At 44.0% G+C, this 21,341-nt stretch overlaps 1 protein-coding gene across 3 annotated transcripts in view; it reads left to right on the forward strand.

The window, feature by feature from the left end:
• Window positions 1-21,341, forward strand: part of LOC132405289 (serine/threonine-protein phosphatase 2A 55 kDa regulatory subunit B beta isoform) — a 778,563-nt gene that overhangs the window by 750,286 nt on the left and 6,936 nt on the right. For all 3 annotated transcript variants that reach the window (XM_059989972.1, XM_059989973.1, XM_059989974.1), the window contains one exon: window positions 6,335-6,426. In XM_059989972.1, coding sequence (XP_059845955.1) covers window positions 6,335-6,426 — 92 coding nt within the window. The remainder of the gene's footprint in view (window positions 1-6,334; window positions 6,427-21,341) is intronic.

A 21,341-nucleotide genomic window follows, 5' to 3' on the forward strand; every position in this document is an offset into this window, starting at 1 on the left:
TCCTTTTCATCTCTCGTGATCTATCCAGTTTTTCCTACACACAATCCAGCCACATCACCTGGTTTCTCTACCCTCTATCACACATATCACTTTCCTATAATCATACATTCCTTCCGCTGATTTTCCTCCCCCATTATTCCCCTCTCCCCCATCCTCTCTCATTTGATTCCATGGTCCACATTCCTCTGCTATCATCTGCAGCCCTTTGTTGTTTCCATCTGTCAACTCCCAGTTTCTGGTGATATTCCCACATTTCCCTTCCTACCTCTTAAAACCTTTTCTGCACCTTTTTAGGTTGGCTATTTCCCCTCTATCTTTCAGTCCGGGTGAAGGGTCACAAAACGACTTGTTCAGTTCTCTCCACAGATGCTGATTGCCCCACAGAGTACCTTCAGCATCTTATATGTTTCTCCAGGTTCCAGCATCTGCAACCTTCTGTGGCTTGACTGGAGTATGTAAGATTGGAATTCAAGAAAGTTAATGAACCAACTCCAGTGCCATTAGTAAATAATTTCTTTCCCTTTTCTATTTTCTAATTATGATTTAGAATTTAAATTTTTATTATATTTACTTTGATTTGTACTTCAGGGAGCGCAAAGTGCAGAAACAAATATCACTGTGATGATTGTATGCTCTAGTATCAATTGTTTGGTGACAATAAAGTAAAGTATAAAGTATAAAAATTCCTGTTATTTTACATGGTGGATAGCTATATATCATGGTGCAAATAGCAGAGAATTTCAAACTTCCCAATAATTTAACATTTCCAAATATTTAGAGGGTTCTTATTGCTGAGCAGATGAGTAATTGAATTGTTCTTCATACAGTTTCACCAAATAACTTGCATTTGAGTTCATTTCCCAATGTTTGTCACTGAAAGATAATTCCAGGCACCATGGTTGAAAATGGGTTTTGTTAGAACATTCTCTCTACACTACAGCAACACACAAAGCACTGGAGGGACTCAGCAAATCAGTTAGATCTATGAAGAGAAACAGACTGGCAACATTTCACATTCAGATGAAGGGTCACATCCCAAAACATTGACTGTGCATCTCCCTCCATAGATGCTATCCAACCCATTGAGTTCCTCCAGCACTGTGTGTGTGTGTCCAGATTCTAGCATTTGTAGCCTCTTGTGTCTCAATTCTACTCTCCACACTTCTGGTCAAAGTTTTGTATTCCTTTATGGATTATGGCACTATTAATTATGCCACCATTTGATATCCACCCAATCTCTTGTGAAAGTGGTGGTGAGCCTCCACCTTCATCTGAAGATGAAAGTACATCTGCACTTTTGTTCAGTAGGGATTACCAGTTTGGCCCAGTGACAGCAAAAGCCACTTAAAAGGATCGGCTAGACAGAGACTTCAACAACAATAGCCAGGTGTCAAACTTCAAACAGAAGTACTCCCAAGTCTCCCCCTTCCGACCTTGGCCAATCAGCTCAATCAGTTTTATTGCTGATTTAATAGACAATCAACATCTAACTCTTCTCATTTCCTCTAATCCTGATACTCTGAGCTCCTACCCAGCTCCCTTTCACAATTACTTCAATGTCACCATCTCCTCTTCACCCTAGCTCCATTCACCTTCTTTGGCCTTCCCCACCTCTTTACCCCTGTCTCTCCATCCCACCCTGAAGCAAAAAGACATTCACAAACTACTTGGAAAACCTGGTAGTCTAAGGAACTGTGCCAATCGGCTAGAAACTATCTTCACTGAGATATTTACCACCTCCCTGCAATTATGTGAAGATCTGGAATTCTTTAACTTTGCTACAATCATCCCAGTTCCCAAGAAAGACAAGATTACTAGACTCAATTATTATAGGCCAGTTGCTCTGACTTCAGTAGTTATGAAAACCTTTGAATGTCTGATGTTGGCCTACTTTAAGCCCACTACTGATCCTCTTCTTGACCAACTAAAGTTCAAATTGCTCAGTTGAGGATGCAGTTAATTTATGCCTTCATTATATTCTTCAACATTTGAACTCCCTCATCTCCCATATGAGGATCTTGTTTGTGGATTTTAGCTCCATCTACAACTCTATTGTTCCAGAGTTGCTCCATAGCAAGCTAACCCAGCTATTATAGTATCTGTTAGTGGATTATGAACTTCTCTACAGGAAGGAAGCAGTATGTAAGGCTGGCTCCTGCTTGTCTGATCCTATGTCTATAAGCACAGGCTCTCCCCATGGCTGTATACTTTCATCCCTGCTGTTCTCATTTTATGCAAATGACTGTACCTCCTCGGACAAATCCAAATAAATCTTGAAGTTCATGGATGCATGACTGTAGCTGGTCTCATCTCTAATAATGAAGTGCTTGTAACAGCTTAGAGCTTAATACTATCAAAACAGTGGAAAGAAGGATTGAATTCCAGCAGCAACCACCCTACCTGCCTCCCTCTCAGAAATTAATGGTCAGGCTATGTCTATGGTTGAGTTATTCAAGTTCCTGGGACTACCAATACCAATACATTGAAGTGGGACAAGCACTAGGAAAGCTCAGCAAAGATTTCTCTTCCAGTTTAGCAAACTTAACATCTCATGGATATTTACTCAGTCATCATTGAGAGTGTTATGACCACCTCTAGCACCATTTGGTTTCCTGCCACCTCCTTCCTCTCCAAGTCCAGGTTGCGGATTGTGGTTCACTCAGCAAAGAAGATCATTGACTGTCAGCTACAGATGTTCAAAGACTTGTTCATCACCAGGACAACGAAAAGATCTGGAAAAAGTATTCTTTCTTGTAGCTATCCAATGTCTCAACAAAACTCACTCTGGCGTAATACCCTGACTGTCCCTGCACAACAAATCAGTTATATGGTCTTTCCTGCTCCTCTTGTTCTGATGATAATTATTTAGTCTATTTATATGTTCACATTGATTTAATGTTGATTATTGACATTTGTGCTAATTGTTGATTGCTCATGGCTGTTTGTATTATTGTCTTTCTTATAAATTGTTGGTTGCTATTGTGCTGTCTGTTTTGGTGTTTTATGCTTGGCACCCGACCATAATCAATTCTGGTATGTTTCGCATACTGGCAATAAAGTGATTCTGATTCTGAACGGCAATGTATTTCCAAGACGGAGTGGGACATTGCTTTAAATTTCAAGATGACTTTATTCCCCATACATTTTCTGCAGGCATCCATCTTGCACTGCACCCCCTCTTTACAGCCTCAGTAGACATGTTTTTCCATAATCACTGGCTCTCTCTTCATTGTCAATGTCAGAATTCAGTGTTTTGTGATGTCTGGTGTTGTAAAGATGTCACAGATAATACAGCTGCCAAGGCTGTTTTTGACCATGTGAAGAAATACCGTCTGTTGACGATCCTATTGGGTCTTCTCATACATTTTGTTCTATAGTCTGGTTGTCTCTCAGAAGACTATTCCAAATTAGTTTTTGTCTCACTTTTGGAGCAGCAGCATGCCTTTCTTCAAGTTCAAAGATCAGGCTTCAAGCTGTCATCTTGTTCCCTTGAAGCATATGATGTAACAGCCCTTACATTCAAAGTCCAGAGACAGTAGGCCTCTACCAACCTGCCCCTGCCTCACAACATGGTCCTTCAACAATAAATCTTCATCATGAGTTCCTGAAAACTTTGACCAGTTTGGAGACTTTTCTCATTGCAGGCAGACATCAATGATGAAATTCACCAAGAAAGTCTCTGTTGTAGCACATGTTTTGTCTGTCTGGGCAACAATGTCTTTAAAAACCTGGACCTCAAACTTCAAAATCAAACAAGGAGCTTGTGGTTTATAAAAAAGCCTAAAAAATTCTTAGAAATGTATTAGGAAATTCAGGAGGAACTATGAAAACTCCTTAGCAGGTAGGATTAGAGAAAATCCCATGGCATTCCACCCACATTAAGAGCAAGAGGATATCTAAGGAGAGGGTAGTACCACTCAAACATGAAGGAGGGAACGTGTGCTTGGAGGTAGAGGATTTGAGTGAGGGTACCAAGGAGTAAGATGTTGAGGATAGTGAGATCATTGTGAAGCATGCTATATGCCAGGGCATTTTTGAGGTTAAGGAAGAGGTAGTGTGTTGGGTTTCTTAAAAAAAAACATTAAGGTGGATTAGTCCCCAGGGTTCAATGGGACAGACACCAGGTTATTGAGAGGGGCAAGAGCTGAGACTGCAGAAACCTTGACAAGGTATTTATGTCCTCTCTAGCTCCAGGTGAGGTCCTGGAGGACTGGTGAGTAGCTAATGTTGTTCGATTTTTTCAGGGAAGGGAAATGTGAATAATCCTGTTAACTCTAGACTGATGAATCTCATGTCAGTAACAAGGAAATTATTGGAGAGAATTCTTAGGGATACAGTTTAAGGCTATTTGGAAGGCCATGGCATAATTAGGAACAGTCAACATGTCTTTGTGCAGAGCAAGTCAAGTCTTTCTAACTTGATGGTTTTGACGAGGTGACAAAGATGACTGATGAAATTAGAGCTGTGGATATTTTCTACATGAAAGTTAGTAAGGCATTTGACAAGGTCCTTCATGAGAGGGTCATCCAAAAGACTGAGATGCATGGGATCCAAGATGAATCGGTTGTTTGGATAATTGTGAGGTTATCCACTTTGGTGGCCAGAACAGGAAGGCAGATTACTATCTAAATGGAGTCAAGTTAGGAAAAGGGAAGTACAATGAGATCAAGGTGTTCTTGTACACTAATCAATGAAAGCAAGCATGCAGGTACAGCAAGCAGGCAGTGAAGAAAACTAATGGCGTGCTGGCCTTTATAACAAGAGGAATTGAGTATAGGAGTAAAGAGGTCCTTCAGCTGTACAGGGCCCTGGTGAGACCCCACCTGGAGTATTATGTGCAGTTTTGGTCTCCATATTTGAGGAAGGACATTCTTGCTATTGAGGGAGTGCAGCATAGGTTTACAAGATTAATTCCCGGAATGGCGGGACTGTCATATGTTGAAAGACTGGAGCGATTGGGCTTGTAAACACTGGAATTTAGAAGGATGAGGGGGGATCTGATTGAAACATATAAGATTATTAATGGATTGGACTCGCTGGAGGCAGGAAGCATGTTCCTGCTGATGGGTGAGTCCAGAACTAGAGGCCACAGTTTAAGAATAAGGGGTAGGCCATTTAGAACAGAGATGCGGAAAAACTTTTTCACCCAGGGAGTGGTGGATATGTGGAATGCTCTGCCCCAAAAGGCAGTGGAGGCCAAGTCTCTGGATGCATTCAAGAGAGAGTTAGATAGAGCTCTTATAGATAGTGGGGTCAAGGGATATGTGGAGAGGGCAGGAACGGGGTACTGATTGTGTATGATCAGCCATGATCACAGAGAATGGCGGTGCTGGCTAGAAGGGCCGAATGGCCTATTCCTGTACCTACTGTCTATTGTCTATAATTAGCTTGTCCGTAGAAGTAGTCAATGACTTATTCTGGTTGGAGGTCCATGGTTAGAGACACTCCACATGGATAAACACAAGCAATTCTGCAGATGTTGAAAATCCAAAGGAACATACACAAAATGCTGGTCAGGTCAGGCAGTATCCATGGGATGGAAGAGGAAAGACACCAAAATAAAAAGATAGGGAAAGGGGAAGAAGGATAGTAGGAAGGTGACAGGTGAAGTGAGGTGGGTGGGAAAGGTAAAGAGCTGGAATTGAAGGAACCTGATAGAAGAGGAGAGTGTACCATAGGAGAAAGGGAAGAAGGAGGAGGACCACTAGGGGGAGGTGATAGGAGGTAAGAAAAGGTAAGAGGCCAGAGAAGGGGAGGGGGAGGGAATTGTTTTTACTGGAAGGAGAGTCAATATTCATGCCAAGTTGGAGGCTACCAAGATATCACCTCTCCCTGGGTCCCTTCCACCTTCCCTTTCTTCTATGGCATGCTCTCCTCTCCTATCAGATACGTTCATAGAGCTGCTGAACTGTAGTGATTAGGATTGGTACAAAACTGAACGGTTGAAGGAAAGTAACTGTTAGAAGCATAGAAACATAGAAAACCTACAGCACAGTACAGGCCCTTCAGCCCCCAAAAGGGTCATCTCCAGCCCTTTACCTTTCTGACCCACCTAGCTTCACCTATCACCTTCCAGCTAGCCTCTTGCCCCTCCCCCCACCTTTTTATTTCAGTCTCCTTCCCCTTCCTTTCCAGTCCTGAGGAAGGGTCTTGGCCCGAAACATCACTGTTCATTCATTTCTATAGATGCTGCCTGACCTGCTGAGTTCTTCTAGCATTTTGTATATTTAGCTGGGGTATCTAATACTTTTGCAGAGTACTTGGATGAAAATGTGGATTCTATATCATTACTGCCACTCATTTTTAATCTTTCTTTCCTGTTGGGGTCATTTAGGTGCATGAATACCTGAGGAGTAAGCTATGTTCCCTCTATGAAAACGACTGCATCTTTGACAAGTTTGAATGTGTGTGGAATGGCTCTGACAGGTAGGTAGTCCTTTTGATCTGCCTTTGCCTTCAGGCATTCACTACAAATAAAACACAGGCAGGAGTAGGCCTCTTTCTCCGTGGGCTGGAGCTGTCATTGAAATGATCTCTTGTAGGTCAAAGTGCAATTACTTCAGCGGCTTCTATACGATGTAGAAGAAATTGAAAATGGGAAACACTCTCTAGGCCGCATATAAACAGCAATCACTTGACATGAGATGCCATATCCTGGCAAAAATCCAGTTTTCATATGGGGAGGTCTTTTGCTGAAGAAATCTCAGGGCCTACCTAAAGGGAAACGGACAGATCTTGTATGTATGAATTTTCAGAGGGCATCTGTTAAAATGAGAGGTTTGTTACAAAATTATAAGCAACAATATCAAAGGGGCAACATCTTAGAAATGGCTAAAACACAGAATGAAAAGGAAAAGGTGAATGTCGAATGAGGTAAGAGGTGTTCCTAACGACCTTCCACACTCTTGCTCTTCTACTTGTATTGAAGGTTTGAACCAGACCCATGAAAAATAGTATTGAAATTTACTGATACAATCAAGATAAAGAAGGACATAACTGCTTGTGATTAAATAGACTGCACAAGGAACAACGCAGACAGGAAAATGTACAAGGACAGAGGGCAGATAGAGATTTTTGCTGTGAAATACATGGTACATTTTGTTGATAAGAATATTTGTGCAGTTTAAGGGATTAGACAAGCAGATCATGACTTGTGAAAAAAAGAATGATTATAATGATTATGAGTGATTATAAATAGTCTACTTTTACATTGTTCCTTAAACAGCAAATAGACTTGAGACACTTCAAATGAACATTACACTGGTAAACAACAATGATTTTGCTCCCTGAATACCTTTGGGTGTAGCTTATGGATTTTGGGTTGATGATCATGAAACTCACCATTAAATTTCCCGATCATGCACCAGTTTTTTTTTAAATTGCCTATATTTGCTATTTCATAATTCAAGTCAATTAAAATGTCGCCCACAATAGAAGCTGAAAGGTTTTCTATCTTGTCAAGGCATGCCTGGGGCATACTTAGGCAGGGTGGATGCTGCATGGCAGGACGGGCTTTAGAAAGTCAATAAAGACATCATGTACACACCATTCTATGCATGTGTTTACATGTATATTAGTTTGAGATCACATTGATGTGCATACTCTATGCACATAACATATTGTGCATACTCATTATAATAAAGTATTTTCAGGAGTAATTGTGTTAGCAAAATGTCTACTGTAGATTCCGGACTACAGAGCGCACCTGATTAAAAGCCGCACGCTCTAATTTTAGAAAGAAAATCAATTTTGTACTTGTACAGGCCGCACCGGATTTTAAGCCGCAGGTGTCCCACGTTGTAATATGAGATATTTACACAGAAAGATATTACATGTGAGGTTTTTTTAACTTTTAATTAAATCCGTATGGTAACATAAACAAATACATATTGAAAATGCTTTTTTTCGAACAGTGCCTGTAACACAGCTACTTTTAAATATACATACATATCGGTATCACACAAATTACGTTGCGTATACTTTTTTACTGAACAGTGCACAAACAACATTCCAATATCTCCTAACGACTGGTAAAAAAAATATATATACTGCAGCCTACCAGGAAAAGTTATTGATCGCCTTTAACTTAAAAGCTGCATCATATGCTTTTCTTCGAGTGTTTTCCATGTTGATGAGGGTGAGTACAAATGACTGATTTACAATAATTTAATTGTGAAAATGCGCTTGATTTATCATACAATTTCATTGGACCTCTGTGAACTACTCATCTATTTTATTGGTCTTGCTATGATCCCAGCCCCCTCCTTTGTGAGAATCGCAAGAGCACCCGTCGAGGGGGGCGGGGGTCAGTAGACCCAGTAGGAGAGAGAGAGAGAGAGAAACGTGCCAAATTGCACGTCCCACCCGGGACGACAGCGACTATTGTCTCATGGAGACCACGTGAAAAGCCCTCGGGCAAGGTGGGCTGGTTGAGAGAGAGATTGCATCATCCCAACCTGATTGACACCTGCGACCCCGTGAGGAAGTATAAAGGAGAGTCTCAGGGGGACAGCCCCCTCAGATGCACCAAGAAGACGCGAGAGAGTGATCCCGCAGCAGCAGGAAGCCATTCTGAAGGAAGCCACGTGCGTTAGATTCTGGGATTGGAATTTGTGGCTGGAATCACAGAAAACCGCTTTTAACTAACATCGGGGTGAGGAAACCAACTCAATTTCATGGAAGATTCATCAAGACTCAGCAAGTTCTTTCTCTTCTCCCCCAATCTCTCTCTCTCGGTCGCCCCACGTGAAACTCAGCGATTTTCAAAGGGCTGAGGGCTGCAGACTTTCTGAGTGACTTTTATATTTCCAACGGACAATCTATTAACACCTGGACAACAGCAGAGCTCACTTAATGATGATTATTACTATACCCACGCTTTAGATTGAGTGTTGACGATGTGCACTATCTGAATGTATGTATTAACCCTACTTTTGTGTCCCTTTATAAATAAAACGTTTGAAAATAGTGACATCAGACTTCAACGGACCTCTCTATCTTTGCTGGTAAGTTCTCCAGTTACGGAGTTCTCCAGTTACAGTCTACTATTACGAGGCAAAATGTTTTTGGCGGCATGAAAAAAAACATGCATTAGCCGCACCGTAGTATAGGCCGCAGTGTTGCTGCAGTATTCAAAGCGTGGGAAAAAAGTAGCGGCTTATAGTCTGGAATTTACGGTAATTGTGTTAGCAAAATGTCTCACCAATGTTGTGTTAGCTGTGATACTTCCTGTTATGTTTGTGGCGAGTTTATGCTTAAATCTCAAAGACTGAGCATGATTCCTCTTATTAGGAAAGCCTATGAGCTTAACTTTGGGTGTCAAATTGATGACCAAGATGAAGCCCGGGCTCCTCATGTTTGTTGTGCAACATGCACTATTGATCTTAGAGCTTGGCTCAGAGGTACTTGGAAGAAAATGCTGTTTGCTGTCCCAATGATATGGTGAGAACAGAAGGATCATGTGATAGACTCTGCTTCTGTCTGACCAGTGAGTCTGGCTTCTCTACTAAAAATAAGAAATCCATTGAATACCCCAGTCTCCCTTCAGCCACGAGACCTGTGGCGCATGACAATAGTCTTCAACCACCGAAGCCAACCAGAGACATGGAGTCTAGAGGGGGCAAAGACACCTTGATGCACAAGCCAGGAATGGAAAACGACATTGATACTAATACAGATTTTTTAACTCTTTATTATGAGTGACCTGATTGGACTTGCATTTGTCAAAGGCAAAAGCAGAATTACTGGGTTCAAGACTGCAAGGATGGAATCTGCTGTCACCAAACACAAAAATTTCCATGAAGGATTTTGATGTTTGAGACAGATGTTTCCAGAATAACTGATGCCAAAATTAAGGAAGGCATTTTTATTGGTCCACAAATCAGATCATAATAATCAGGTCATCAATGATAGGCATTTCAAAGAACTTTAAGTGGGACCAGAGAAAATTGCATGAAAGGCAATCAAAGATGTTGTTGAACATTTTCTTGGCAACTACAGTGCACCAAGCAATATGCAGCTGGTTGACAACATGCTTCAAGCATTCAAAATCATGAAGTGTACATGTCACATTTTCTACATTCCTGTTTAGATTTCTTCCTTGCAAATCCTGTCACTGTCAGTGACGAGCATGGTGAAAGGTTTCACCAGGATATTGTGGTCACGGAAAAATGGTATCCCGGCAACTGGAATCCATCAGTGCTGGCTGATTATAGTGAGAAGCCTCAGACACTCGGTACAATGAAAATCATCAACAAAACATTTTTAGCTTAGTTGAACTATTGCAAAATGTCAGCACCATTATGCAATTAAACACATTATATTCAATAAAAGTTCTTGTTTCTGCAAATTATAAATAGTGATATAGTACTTTTAATTACAATAGTCTGAAATTATAGCAACACACACCCGAAACGTCGACAGTGCTTCTCCCTATAGATGCTGCCTGGCCTGTTGTGTTCCACCACCATTTTGTGTGTGTTGCTTGAATTTCCAGCATCTGCAGATTTCCTCGTGTTTGAGTCTGAAATTATATTTGTGTTCAGTTTCAAGCTGAACATAACCACAAAAAATGTCTGAGGAAGCAACACCTTTGAAAAAAATTTTCTGTTCAGTGTACTCAGTGTGGATGTGGTGGGTTGAATGGCTTGTTTCTGTGCTGCATGATCCCCTGACTCTGTCCAATGGATTATACCAGAGAAACTGGGGATTGTTCTTAGAGCAGAGATTCAGAGTCATGTATTCATAGAAAACACAGCACAGAAACAGGCCCTTTGGTCCATCTAGTCCATGATGACCATTTAAACTGCCTAGTCCCATTGTCCTGCACCTGGACTATAGCCATTCATACCACTCCAACCCTCCATCTATATATCTATCCAAACTTCTTTTAAACATTGAAATTTAAATCTCATTCATCACTTGTACTGGCAGCTTGTTTCACTCTCTCACCACCCTCTAAGTGAAGAGGTTTCCCCTCAAGTCCCCCTTAAACAATCACTATATACCCTTAACCCATGACGTTTAATTGTAGTCTCACCTAATGTCAGTGGAAAAGGCCTGCTGACATTTACCCTATCATAATTTACCACTCATAATTTGTATTCCTCTATCAAATCTCACCTCAAACCTCTACACTCTAGGGAAGTTCTAACCTATTCAACCTTTCCTTATAACTTAGGTCATTCAGTCCCAGCAACAGCCTTGTAAACTTTCTCTGCACTCTTTCAATCTTATTTACACCTTTCCAGTAGGCAGGTGACCAAAACTGCACACAATGAACTTCCAACTCCTATACTCAATACTTTGCTTATTGAAGGCTAATGAGCCAAAAGCTTTCTTTACGACCCTCTCTACCTTTGGCTCCATTTTGAAGGAATTAAGTATCTTTTTCCCACATCCCTTTGTTCTACCATACTCCTCAATGCCCTTCTGCTCACTGTGTAAAACCTACCCTCGTTGGTCCACCCAAAGTGCAACACCTCACATTTGTCTGCTTTAAATTCCATCTGCCATTTTCAGCCCATTTTTTCAGCTGGTCCAAATCTCACTTCAAGATTTGATAGTCCTCCTCGCTGTCCACTACATCCCCTATCTTGGTGTTGTAGCCTTCGTCCGTCCCCCCAGTTGACCCCCCGTTTGCCTACGGTAAACCGCCGTTCCCCTGCCGGTAGTGCAATACTTCTTTGTAAATACAGTGTAATGCCCCCCCCCCCCAGTACACACTCACAATACAAATACCAGACAATACCCAAAAGCGAGTAAATAATTGCAACTTTATAGTGATTTCTTAGTGATGGGTTAGTAGAAACAGATAACCTAAAGGCGCCAAAGTAATAATCAGTTTGTCAGTTTGTGCACATATTTTAATATGTTGGAGCTCACGCTTCCGGTTCCTTTTCCGACCCTTTGGCACCGTCCGAACTGCCAATGTCTAGTATCTGTCACTCTGGAACCGCTGTCCACTCCACACACGTCCATCCTCCTCACGCTCCTCCCACAAAAGACCGCGAACTCCCACTCAGCTTATACAGACAAGATAGCATAACAATTCTCCATTGGTTAGTTTTCCCCTTATCAATACTCATAACCCAAACGTACGAGACACTGGGTCCTATTACAGCACTGCAGAGAAGCCATTTTATTATAAAATACGAAGAAGCCATTTTGTTAGCCTGAACAGTTAACACCACTGTTTCTGGTACTGAGAACCCTACATTGTCATTCACAAATTTGCTAATCCAGTTAACCACATTATCATCCAAGCAACACACACAACATGCTGGAAGAACTCAACGGGCCAGGCAGCATCTAGGAAAAGAGTACAGTTGACACATCGGTCCTAAACCCTTCGGCAGGACTGGAGTAAAAACCTGAGGAATAGATTTAAAAGATGGGGACAGGGGACAGAGAAACACAAGGTGATTGGTAAAACCTGAAGGGGAAGGATGAAGAAAAGAGCTGAGAAGCTGATTGGTGAAAGAGACAGAAGGCCGTGGAAGAAAGAAAAAAGGTGGGGGGGGGGGGGGAGACACCAGAGGGAGGTGACGGGTGGGCAAGGAAATAAGGTGAGAGAGGGAAAAGGGGATGGAAAATGGTGAAGGGGGAGCGGGTGGGGGGCATTACTGGAAGTTTGAGAAATATACTGTATGTTCATGCCATCACGTTGGAAGCTACCAAAATGGAATATAAGGTGTTGTTCCTCCAACCTAAGTGTGGCCTCATCACGACAGAGGAGGAGACATATGGGAATGCGAATGGGAAGTGAAATTAAAGTGGGTGGCCTGTGGGAGATCCTGCTATTTCTGATGGATGGAACATAGGTGCTCAGTGAAGTAGTCTCCCAATCTATGTCAGGTCTCACCAATATACAGGAGGCCACACTGGGTACACTGAACACAGAATATGACTCCAACAGACTCACAGGTGAAATGTCACCTCACATGGAAGGACTTCTTAGGATCCTGAATGGTAGTGAGGGTGTAGCACTTGTTCTACTTGCAGGGATAGGTGCCAGGAGGGGTCAGTGGGGTGGGACAAATGGGCAAGGGAGTTGCGTAGGGAGCGATCCCTGTGGAAAGCAGACAGTGGGGGAGGGCAGGTGGGAGGGAAAGATGTGCTTGGTGGTGGAATCCCGTTGGAGATGGCAGAAGTTGCAGAGAATTATGTGCTGGACATGGAGGCTGGTGCAGTGGTAAGCAAGGACAAAAGGAACCCTATCCCTGGTAGCGTGGCAGGAGGTTGGGGTAAGAGCAGACATGTGAAATGGAAGAGATGTGATTGAGGACAGTGTTACTGGTGGAGGAAGGAAAATCCCTTTCTTTGAAAAAAGGAGGATATCTCCTTCATTATAGAATGAAAAACCTCATCCTGAGAACAGATGCGGCAAAGATGGAGGAATTGAGAAAAGGAGATGGTGTTTTTACAAGTAACAGGGTGGAACGAGATACAGTGCAGGTAGCTATGAGAGTCCATGGGTTTATAATAGATGTTATCATCCAGATCATTGATATAGGTGACAAACAACAACAGACCCAACACCAATCCCTGTGGTACACCTATAGGCACAGCCCTCCAGGGAGGCAATCATCTACTACCACCCCCTGTCTTTCCCACAAAGCCAATATCTAATCCAATTTACTACCTCATCTTGAATGCCAAGCAACTGAACGTTCTTGACCAACCTCCCATGTAGGAACTTGTCAAAGACCTTGCTAAAGTCCATGCAGAGAGCATCCACTGCCTTGCCTTCATCAACTTTCCTGATAACTTCCCAAAAGACTTATGTAAGATTGGTTAGATACAATTTACAAGCACAAAGCTATGTTGACTGTCCCTAATTTATCTCTGTCTATCCCAATGCTTATAGGACCAGTCCCTTAGAATACTTTTCAATAGCTTTCCCACTACTGATGTCAGGCTCACCAGCCTAAAATTTCCTGGTCCAGTTTTAGAGCCTTCCTTAAACAGCGGAACAGCATTAGCTATCCTCCAGGATCTCCCTTGTCACTAAGTATGATTTAAATATCTGTGCTAGGATTCCTGCAGTCTCGGCACTTGCCTCCCGTAAGGAACACCTTGTCAGGTCCTGGGGATTTGTCCATCCTAATTTGCCTCAAGAGAGCATACAGCTTCTCCTGTGTATTCTGTATAGGGTCTATGACCTCACTGCTGCTTTGCCTCACTTCTATAGACTCTATGTCCGTATCCCGAGTAAATGCAGATGCAAAGAATCCATTTAAGTTCTCCCCCAACTCTTTTGGCACACATATCCCTTGCAATCCTTTTGCTCTTAACATATCTATAGAACCCTTGAGGATTCTCCTTCACCTTGTCTACAAAGGCAACCTCACGCCTTCTTTTAACCCTTCTGATTTCTGTAAGTGTGCTCTTCCATTTCTTATACTCTGCAAATACCACACTTGTTCCTACCTGCCTGTACTTTTTGGCACCTCCTTTTTTTCAATATCTCTCGAATACCAATGTTTCCTAAATTGTTTATCCTTGCCTTTTATTCTGATAGGCACATGCAGTCTTTGTACTCTCAAAATTTCAGTTTTGAAGGTCTCTTACTTACCAAGTACACATTTGCCAGTCTACACCTGTCAGATCCTTTTGATATCATCAAAATTAGCCTTTTTCCAATTTAGAATCTCAACCTGAGGACCGGACCATTCCTTTTCCATAATTACCTTGAAAAGAATGGCATTATGATCACTAGATGCAAGTGTTCGCCTATACAAATTCGTCACCTGCCCTGTCTCGTTCACTACTATGATGGTGACTCTGCACGTGCTCTCCTGAGCAAACTGCCCTCTACACTATCCTATACCCGAGAAACCCTTCTAAACCTCCAATCTGCTACATCTAGCAAGATCAACAACACCCTGGCGAAGCTACTGACCCAGCTGGAGATCATCAACACGCCAGAATTTCTTCTTCAATTCCGGACCACACCTGGACCCGATCAGCAAGGCCTGGTCCGTTGGTGGCTATCCACAGTTGCTGGAAGTGAGGCCTCCACCGCTGACCTCAGAAATCGAGCCCGGGGCTCGGCTAAAGCGGAGGCCTCCGCAACCGTGACTCAGTTCACAGACTTGTTTCAGCCGGCAGCCCGGCCCTCCGGGATTAAGTGTCGGCTTTGGGGCCCAACCCGATCGACAGCCCGGGCCCCCGGCAGTTGGAAGTGACAGCGGAGCCTCCCCCGTCACTCAGCGCGACCTGGAGCGCCCAATGATGCGACCCGCCGATCGATCCCCGCGGGATGCGTCCACCAACCTCAAAGAGTTGCCAACAACACACTGCATCGATGGAAACCTGGAAAGATGCACTATTTACTGAGGAAGCGTGGGAAAGGAACTGGGCTGCTGGTCAGATTGAAGTGGAAGGGCTTTAGGATCCCTCTGCCCACCATCCTACCAGCTAATGTGCAAGCCATAGAGAACAAAGTGGATGATCTTAAAGGGAGACTCACCTACTGCAGGGAGATGCAGAACTGCTGTGTATTCTGTTTCACAGAGACCTGGCTCTTCCCTGCTACCCCTGACTGTGCCATCGGACCAGAGGGATTTTCAATCCATCGGATGGACCGCACGGCGTCTTCAGGCAAGACGAAGGGAGGTGATGTCAGCCTACTGATCAACACTGTGTGGTGCTCGGACACACTGGCACTGACAAGCTCCTGCAGTCCAGACCTGGAACATCTGTCGGTGAAGTGTCGTCCCTATTATCTGCCACGGGAATTCACCTCAGTCATACTGACAGCGGTCTACATTCCCCCCCAGGCAGATGTGGAGTGTGCTGTGAATACACTGTATGCCTGCATCAGTGAACTTGAGACCAGGTATCCGGAGGCTTTGCTCATTACAGCCGGGGACTTTAACCAGGCCAACCTCAGAACAGTGGTGCCAAAGTTATACCAACATGTCTCCTGCTCCACTAGAGGCCCGAATATACTTGACCACTGCTACACAGCAGTCAAGGATGCCCACCGTTCCGTCCCATGACCTCACTTCGAAAAATCGGGCCATTAGGCCATACTCCTCCTCCCGGCTTACAAACAGAAACTGAAGTGGGAGGTGACGGTGTCAAAAGTGGTTTCGCGTTGGACAGAGGAAACGGATGAGGTTCTCCGTGACTGCTTTGAATCGGTGGACTGGGACTCAAGGACTCGGCAGCTAATCTCGATGAGTATGCCTCAGCTGTCGTGGACTTTATCTGGAAATGCACAGAGGACTGTGTGTCTCGCAAGACGATCTGGGTATTCCCTAACCAGAAACCTTGGATGAATTATGAGGTCCAATCCCTTTTGAAGGCTAGAGCTGCGGCTTTTAGGTCTGGGGATATCAGTCGCCACACAGACAGGGTGCAAGCTCTCCTCTACAATCCCTCTGAGCACCGGTGCCTCACAAGGCTGTGTACTCAGCCCCCTGCTGTACTCACTGTACACCCATGATTGTGTAGACAAGTTTCCATCGAACTCAATATATAAGTTTGCTGATGACACCACAATTGTAGGCTGTATCTTGGGTAATGATGAGTGGGAGTATAGAGAGGAAATTAAGAACCTGGTGGCATGGTGTGAAGACAATAACCTATCCCTCATAGTCTAGCAAGACAAAGGAATTGGTTGTTGACTTCAGAAGGAGTAGCGGACCGCATGACCCCATCTACATCGGTGGTGTGCAGGTGGAACAGGTCAAAAGCTTTAAGTTCCTCGGGGTGAATATCACAAATGACCTGACTTGGTCTAACCAAGCAGAGTCCACTGCCAAGAAGGCCCACCAGTGCCTTTACTTCCTGAGAAAGCTGAAGAAATTTGGCCTGTCCCCTAAAACATTCACTAATTTTTATAGATGCACCGTAGAAAGCATTCTTCTAGGGTGCATCACAACCTGGTATTGGAGTTGTCCTGTCCAAGACCGGAAGAAGCTGCAGAAGGTCGTGAACAGAGCCCAGCACATCACACAAACCAATCTTCCATCCTTGGACTCACTTTACACCACACGCTGTCGGAGCAGTGCTGCCAGGATAATCAAGGACAAGACCCACCCAGCCAACACACTTTTTGTCCCTCTTCCCTCCGGGAGAAGGTTCAGGAGCTTGAAGATTCATACGGCCAAATTTGGGAACAGCTTCTTTCCAACTGTGATAAGACTGCTGAACAGATCCTGACCCGGATCTGGGCCGTAACTTCCAAATATCCGGACCTAACTTGAACTACCCCTTTTCAATTTTCTAATTATGATTTATAATTTAAATTTTTATTATATTTACTTTGATTTGTACTTCAGGGAGCATGAAGCGCAGAATCAAATATCGCTGTGATGATTGTACACTCTAGTATCAATTGTTTGGTGACAATAAAGTAAAGTATTAGGAGATCAAATATCGCACACTCTCTTGATGGGACTTCTACGTACTGATCAAGGAAACTTTTCCGAGCACGGTTGACAAACCCTATCCCATCTAGACTTTTCACAGTTTGGGAGTGCCAGTCAAAATATGTACAGTTAAAATCACCCTACTATTACAACTTGCTGTTTTTTGCAACAGTCTGCAATATCTCTATAAATTTGTCTCTCTAAATCCCATGGACTGTTGGGTGGTCTGTAATATAGCCCTATTAACATGATATTCCTTACTCCTTAATCTTCATTTCTACCCATAAAGTCTCACTGGATGAGTTCTCCAGTCTGCCCTGACTGAACGCTGACACGACGTTCTCCCTGACTAGTAATGCCACCCTTCTCCCTTTAATCACTCTAGAACAACACAACAACAGAATATTGAGCTTCAAGTCCTGCCCCTCCTGCAACCAAGTCTCATTAATGGCTACAATATCACAAATGCATGTGTTGATCCATGCCCTGAGCTTATGTACCTTTCCTACAATACTTTTTGCATTGAAGTATACGGAACTCAGAACATTAGTCCCACCATGTTGAACCTTTTGCTTCCTGACTTTGAGGTCGTAACAACATCTGTCTACACAACCGCTCCACTATCTGTTCTGGCACTCTGGTTCCCATCACCCTACAACTCTAGTTTAAACCAGCCACCCCTGTGCAGTACTAGCAACCCTTCCCACTAGGATATTAGTCCCCTCCAGTTTTGGTGCACTGTCTACACTGCTCACTCCAGCACTGTCCAGTCTTTAACACTGTCACTCCAGCACTGTCCACTCCAGCACTGTCCACTCCAACACTGTCACTCCAGCACTGTCCACTCCAGCACTGTCCACTCCAACACTGTCGACTCCAGCACTGTCGACTCCAGCACTGTCCACTCCAGCACTGTCCACTCCAGCACTGTCCACTCCAGCACTGTCGACTCCAACACTGTCGACTCCAGCACTGTCCACTCCAGCACTGTCCACTCCAACACTGTCGACTCCAGCACTGTCCACTCCAGCACTGTCCACTCCAACACTGTCACTCCAGCACTGTCCACTCCAGCACTGTCCACTCCAGCACTGTCCACTCCAGCACTGTCGACTCCAGCACTGTCGACTCCAGCACTGTCGACTCCAGCACTGTCCACTCCAACACTGTCGACTCCAGCACTGTCCACTCCAGCACTGTCCACTCCAGCACTGTCGACTCCAACACTGTCAACTCCAGCACTGTCCACTCCAGCACTGTCCACTCCAACACTGTCGACTCCAGCACTGTCCACTCCAGCACTGTCCACTCCAACACTGTCGACTCCAGCACTGTCGACTCCAACACTGTCCACTCCAACACTGTCGACTCCAGCACTGTCGACTCCAACACTGTCGACTCCAGCACTGTCCACTCCAACACTGTCGACTCCAGCACTGTCGACTCCAACACTGTCGACTCCAGCACTGTCCACTCCAGCACTGTCACTCCAACACTGTCGACTCCAGCACTGTCCAGTCCAGCACTGTCGACTCCAACACTGTCGACTCCAGCACTGTCCACTCCAGCACTGTCACTCCAACACTGTCGACTCCAGCACTGTCCACTCCAGCACTGTCGACTCCAACACTGTCGACTCCAGCACTGTCCACTCCAGCACTGTCCACTCCAACACTGTCGACTCCAGCACTGTCGACTCCAACACTGTCGACTCCAGCACTGTCCACTCCAGCACTGTCCACTCCAACACTGTCCACTCTAACACTGTCCACTCCAACACTGTCCACTCCAACACTGTCCACTCCAACACTGTCAACTCCAACACTGTCAACTCCAGCACTGTCCACTCTGACAATGGTAGCTCTGACACTGTCCACTCCAACACTGTCGACTCCAATGCTGTCCACTCTAACACTGTCCGCTGTAACACTGTCCACTCCAACACTGTCCACTCCAGCACTGTCCACTCCAGCACTGTCTACTCTAGCACTGTCACTCCAACACTGTCACACCAGCACTGTCCACTCTAGCACTGTCCGCTCTGGTACTGTCCACTGTAACACTGTCCACTCCAGCACTACCCACTCAACACTGTCCACTCCAACACTGTCGACTCCAGCACTGTCCACTCCGACAATGGCAGCTCTGACACTGTCCACTCCAGCACTGTCCACTCTAGCACTGTCCGCTCTGGTACTGTCCACTGTAACACTGTCCACTCCAGCACTACCCACTCAACACTGTCCACTCCAACACTGTCGACTCCAGCACTGTCCACTCTGACAATGGTAGCTCTGACACTGTCCACTCCAGCACTGTCCACTCCAGCAATGTAGCTCCGACAAAGGCAGCTCCGCTTGCCCCGCCTTATTCTTATTTGCTCTTGCTAATGAACCCTAATCTCTGATTGGCCACTGTCTTTGTTAAGAGATTATTACTGCTTTATACAGGGTAGCTAGAAGGAACACATTCCCATTACAGGACCAAAGGAGCTTGAAAAATGGAAAGGAATTGGTGGATAATCAAGAGGTGTGGATACCCAATTGGATAAGTATTAGTAGGGAAATAATCTGTAGGGCTATGGAAAGAGAGAAAGGCAATGAAACTGACGTGATTTTTCAACAGCACAAACTCATTGACCGACTAGTCTCTTGTGTTCAGATCTTTAGTCATTCTGAATAGGCTGCCTATCCCTGTTCTGGTTAAGCCCCTGTGCAGTCTTGCACAGTGACTCTGGCTTCCAATTGGTGGGGGGGTGTTCCAGTGGGTTCACCCTTCACAGGTAAAATCACAGCTAGGAAATCTTAAGAACATTGGGCCGTCCTGTTGGAAGCCCAGTGGAATCCACTGAAACAAAGCAGGGACAGGCAGCAAGGCAGAAGCTGTCACTCCCAACTTAACCCAGTAGCAGGCCTCTGCTAGGATACATGGTTATATCCTGGTATTAGTATAGGCGTCAGGGAATGATTCTCAGCAAGGGAGAGAAATTAGGCAAGACAACCAGCAACTTAACAAATATCATGAAAGAAGGGAAAGAGGCTCAGAAACAGAGCACTTCAGAGAATTCTAGAGTGGAGGTAGCTTTCCTATGTGTTGGTAAACAGGAGTCATCTTGCTAGGATAAAGGAACAGATGATTACCAATCATTTAAAAAATTGTGCTTTCACAATCCTCTGAGAAATCCACAAGCACATTTCTTTCCCGGCATGTGCTATACAATTCACCTTCACCTCATAATCTACCCCATTGTGACCTGGCACCTTAGTGTCCACCTGAACTGCACTTTCAATGTACTGTAGCACTTTATTCTGCACTTTTTCTGCACTTTGTTATTGTTTTACCTTGTGCTACCTTGTGCACCATTGTAATGAATTAATATTCATGGACAGTATGCAGGACAGGTTTTTCACTGTATCTTAGTACATGGCAATAATAAACCAATTTACCTATATTTAACATTAATTTCAATCTGTTCTCTATCCTCATGCATTATCTCATCACTACTGTCCATCAGTCTCCTGTGTCCATTATCACAGATAGTCATCACTCTTTGCCTTTAATTATATCACTAATTTTAAATCTTATTTCTCTTGGATTGGGAGTCCAAAACATCCACAAAAATGCAAGAATACTTAACTGTCCTTAAAGCAAAACCAGCAATAACACGGCACTTTAAAACTGGGTTTGTTGGAAGAATGTGGACTTGGCCTTTTGGATGTCACTGAAAAGAAAAGAGTAGAGGCAGATATATACAGAAGTCAAAGAATACAGCAAAGATTAGCTAAAATGTTATCTAGAGAAAATATTTATAGCACTGAATACAATCAATAAAGGTTTTCAATGTTGAATAATTTCTTGAGAGTGTATCCTAAAAGATTATTTCCTCTAGTTGATCCCATTTTATTTGGGGAATACTGTTTATAACATAGCCAATCTGCCAGTAAGCGATTAGTTGGTGGT

This window comes from Hypanus sabinus, chromosome 15 (assembly GCF_030144855.1).
Source record: "Hypanus sabinus isolate sHypSab1 chromosome 15, sHypSab1.hap1, whole genome shotgun sequence".
In the NCBI taxonomy this organism is placed as follows: domain Eukaryota; kingdom Metazoa; phylum Chordata; class Chondrichthyes; order Myliobatiformes; family Dasyatidae; genus Hypanus; species Hypanus sabinus.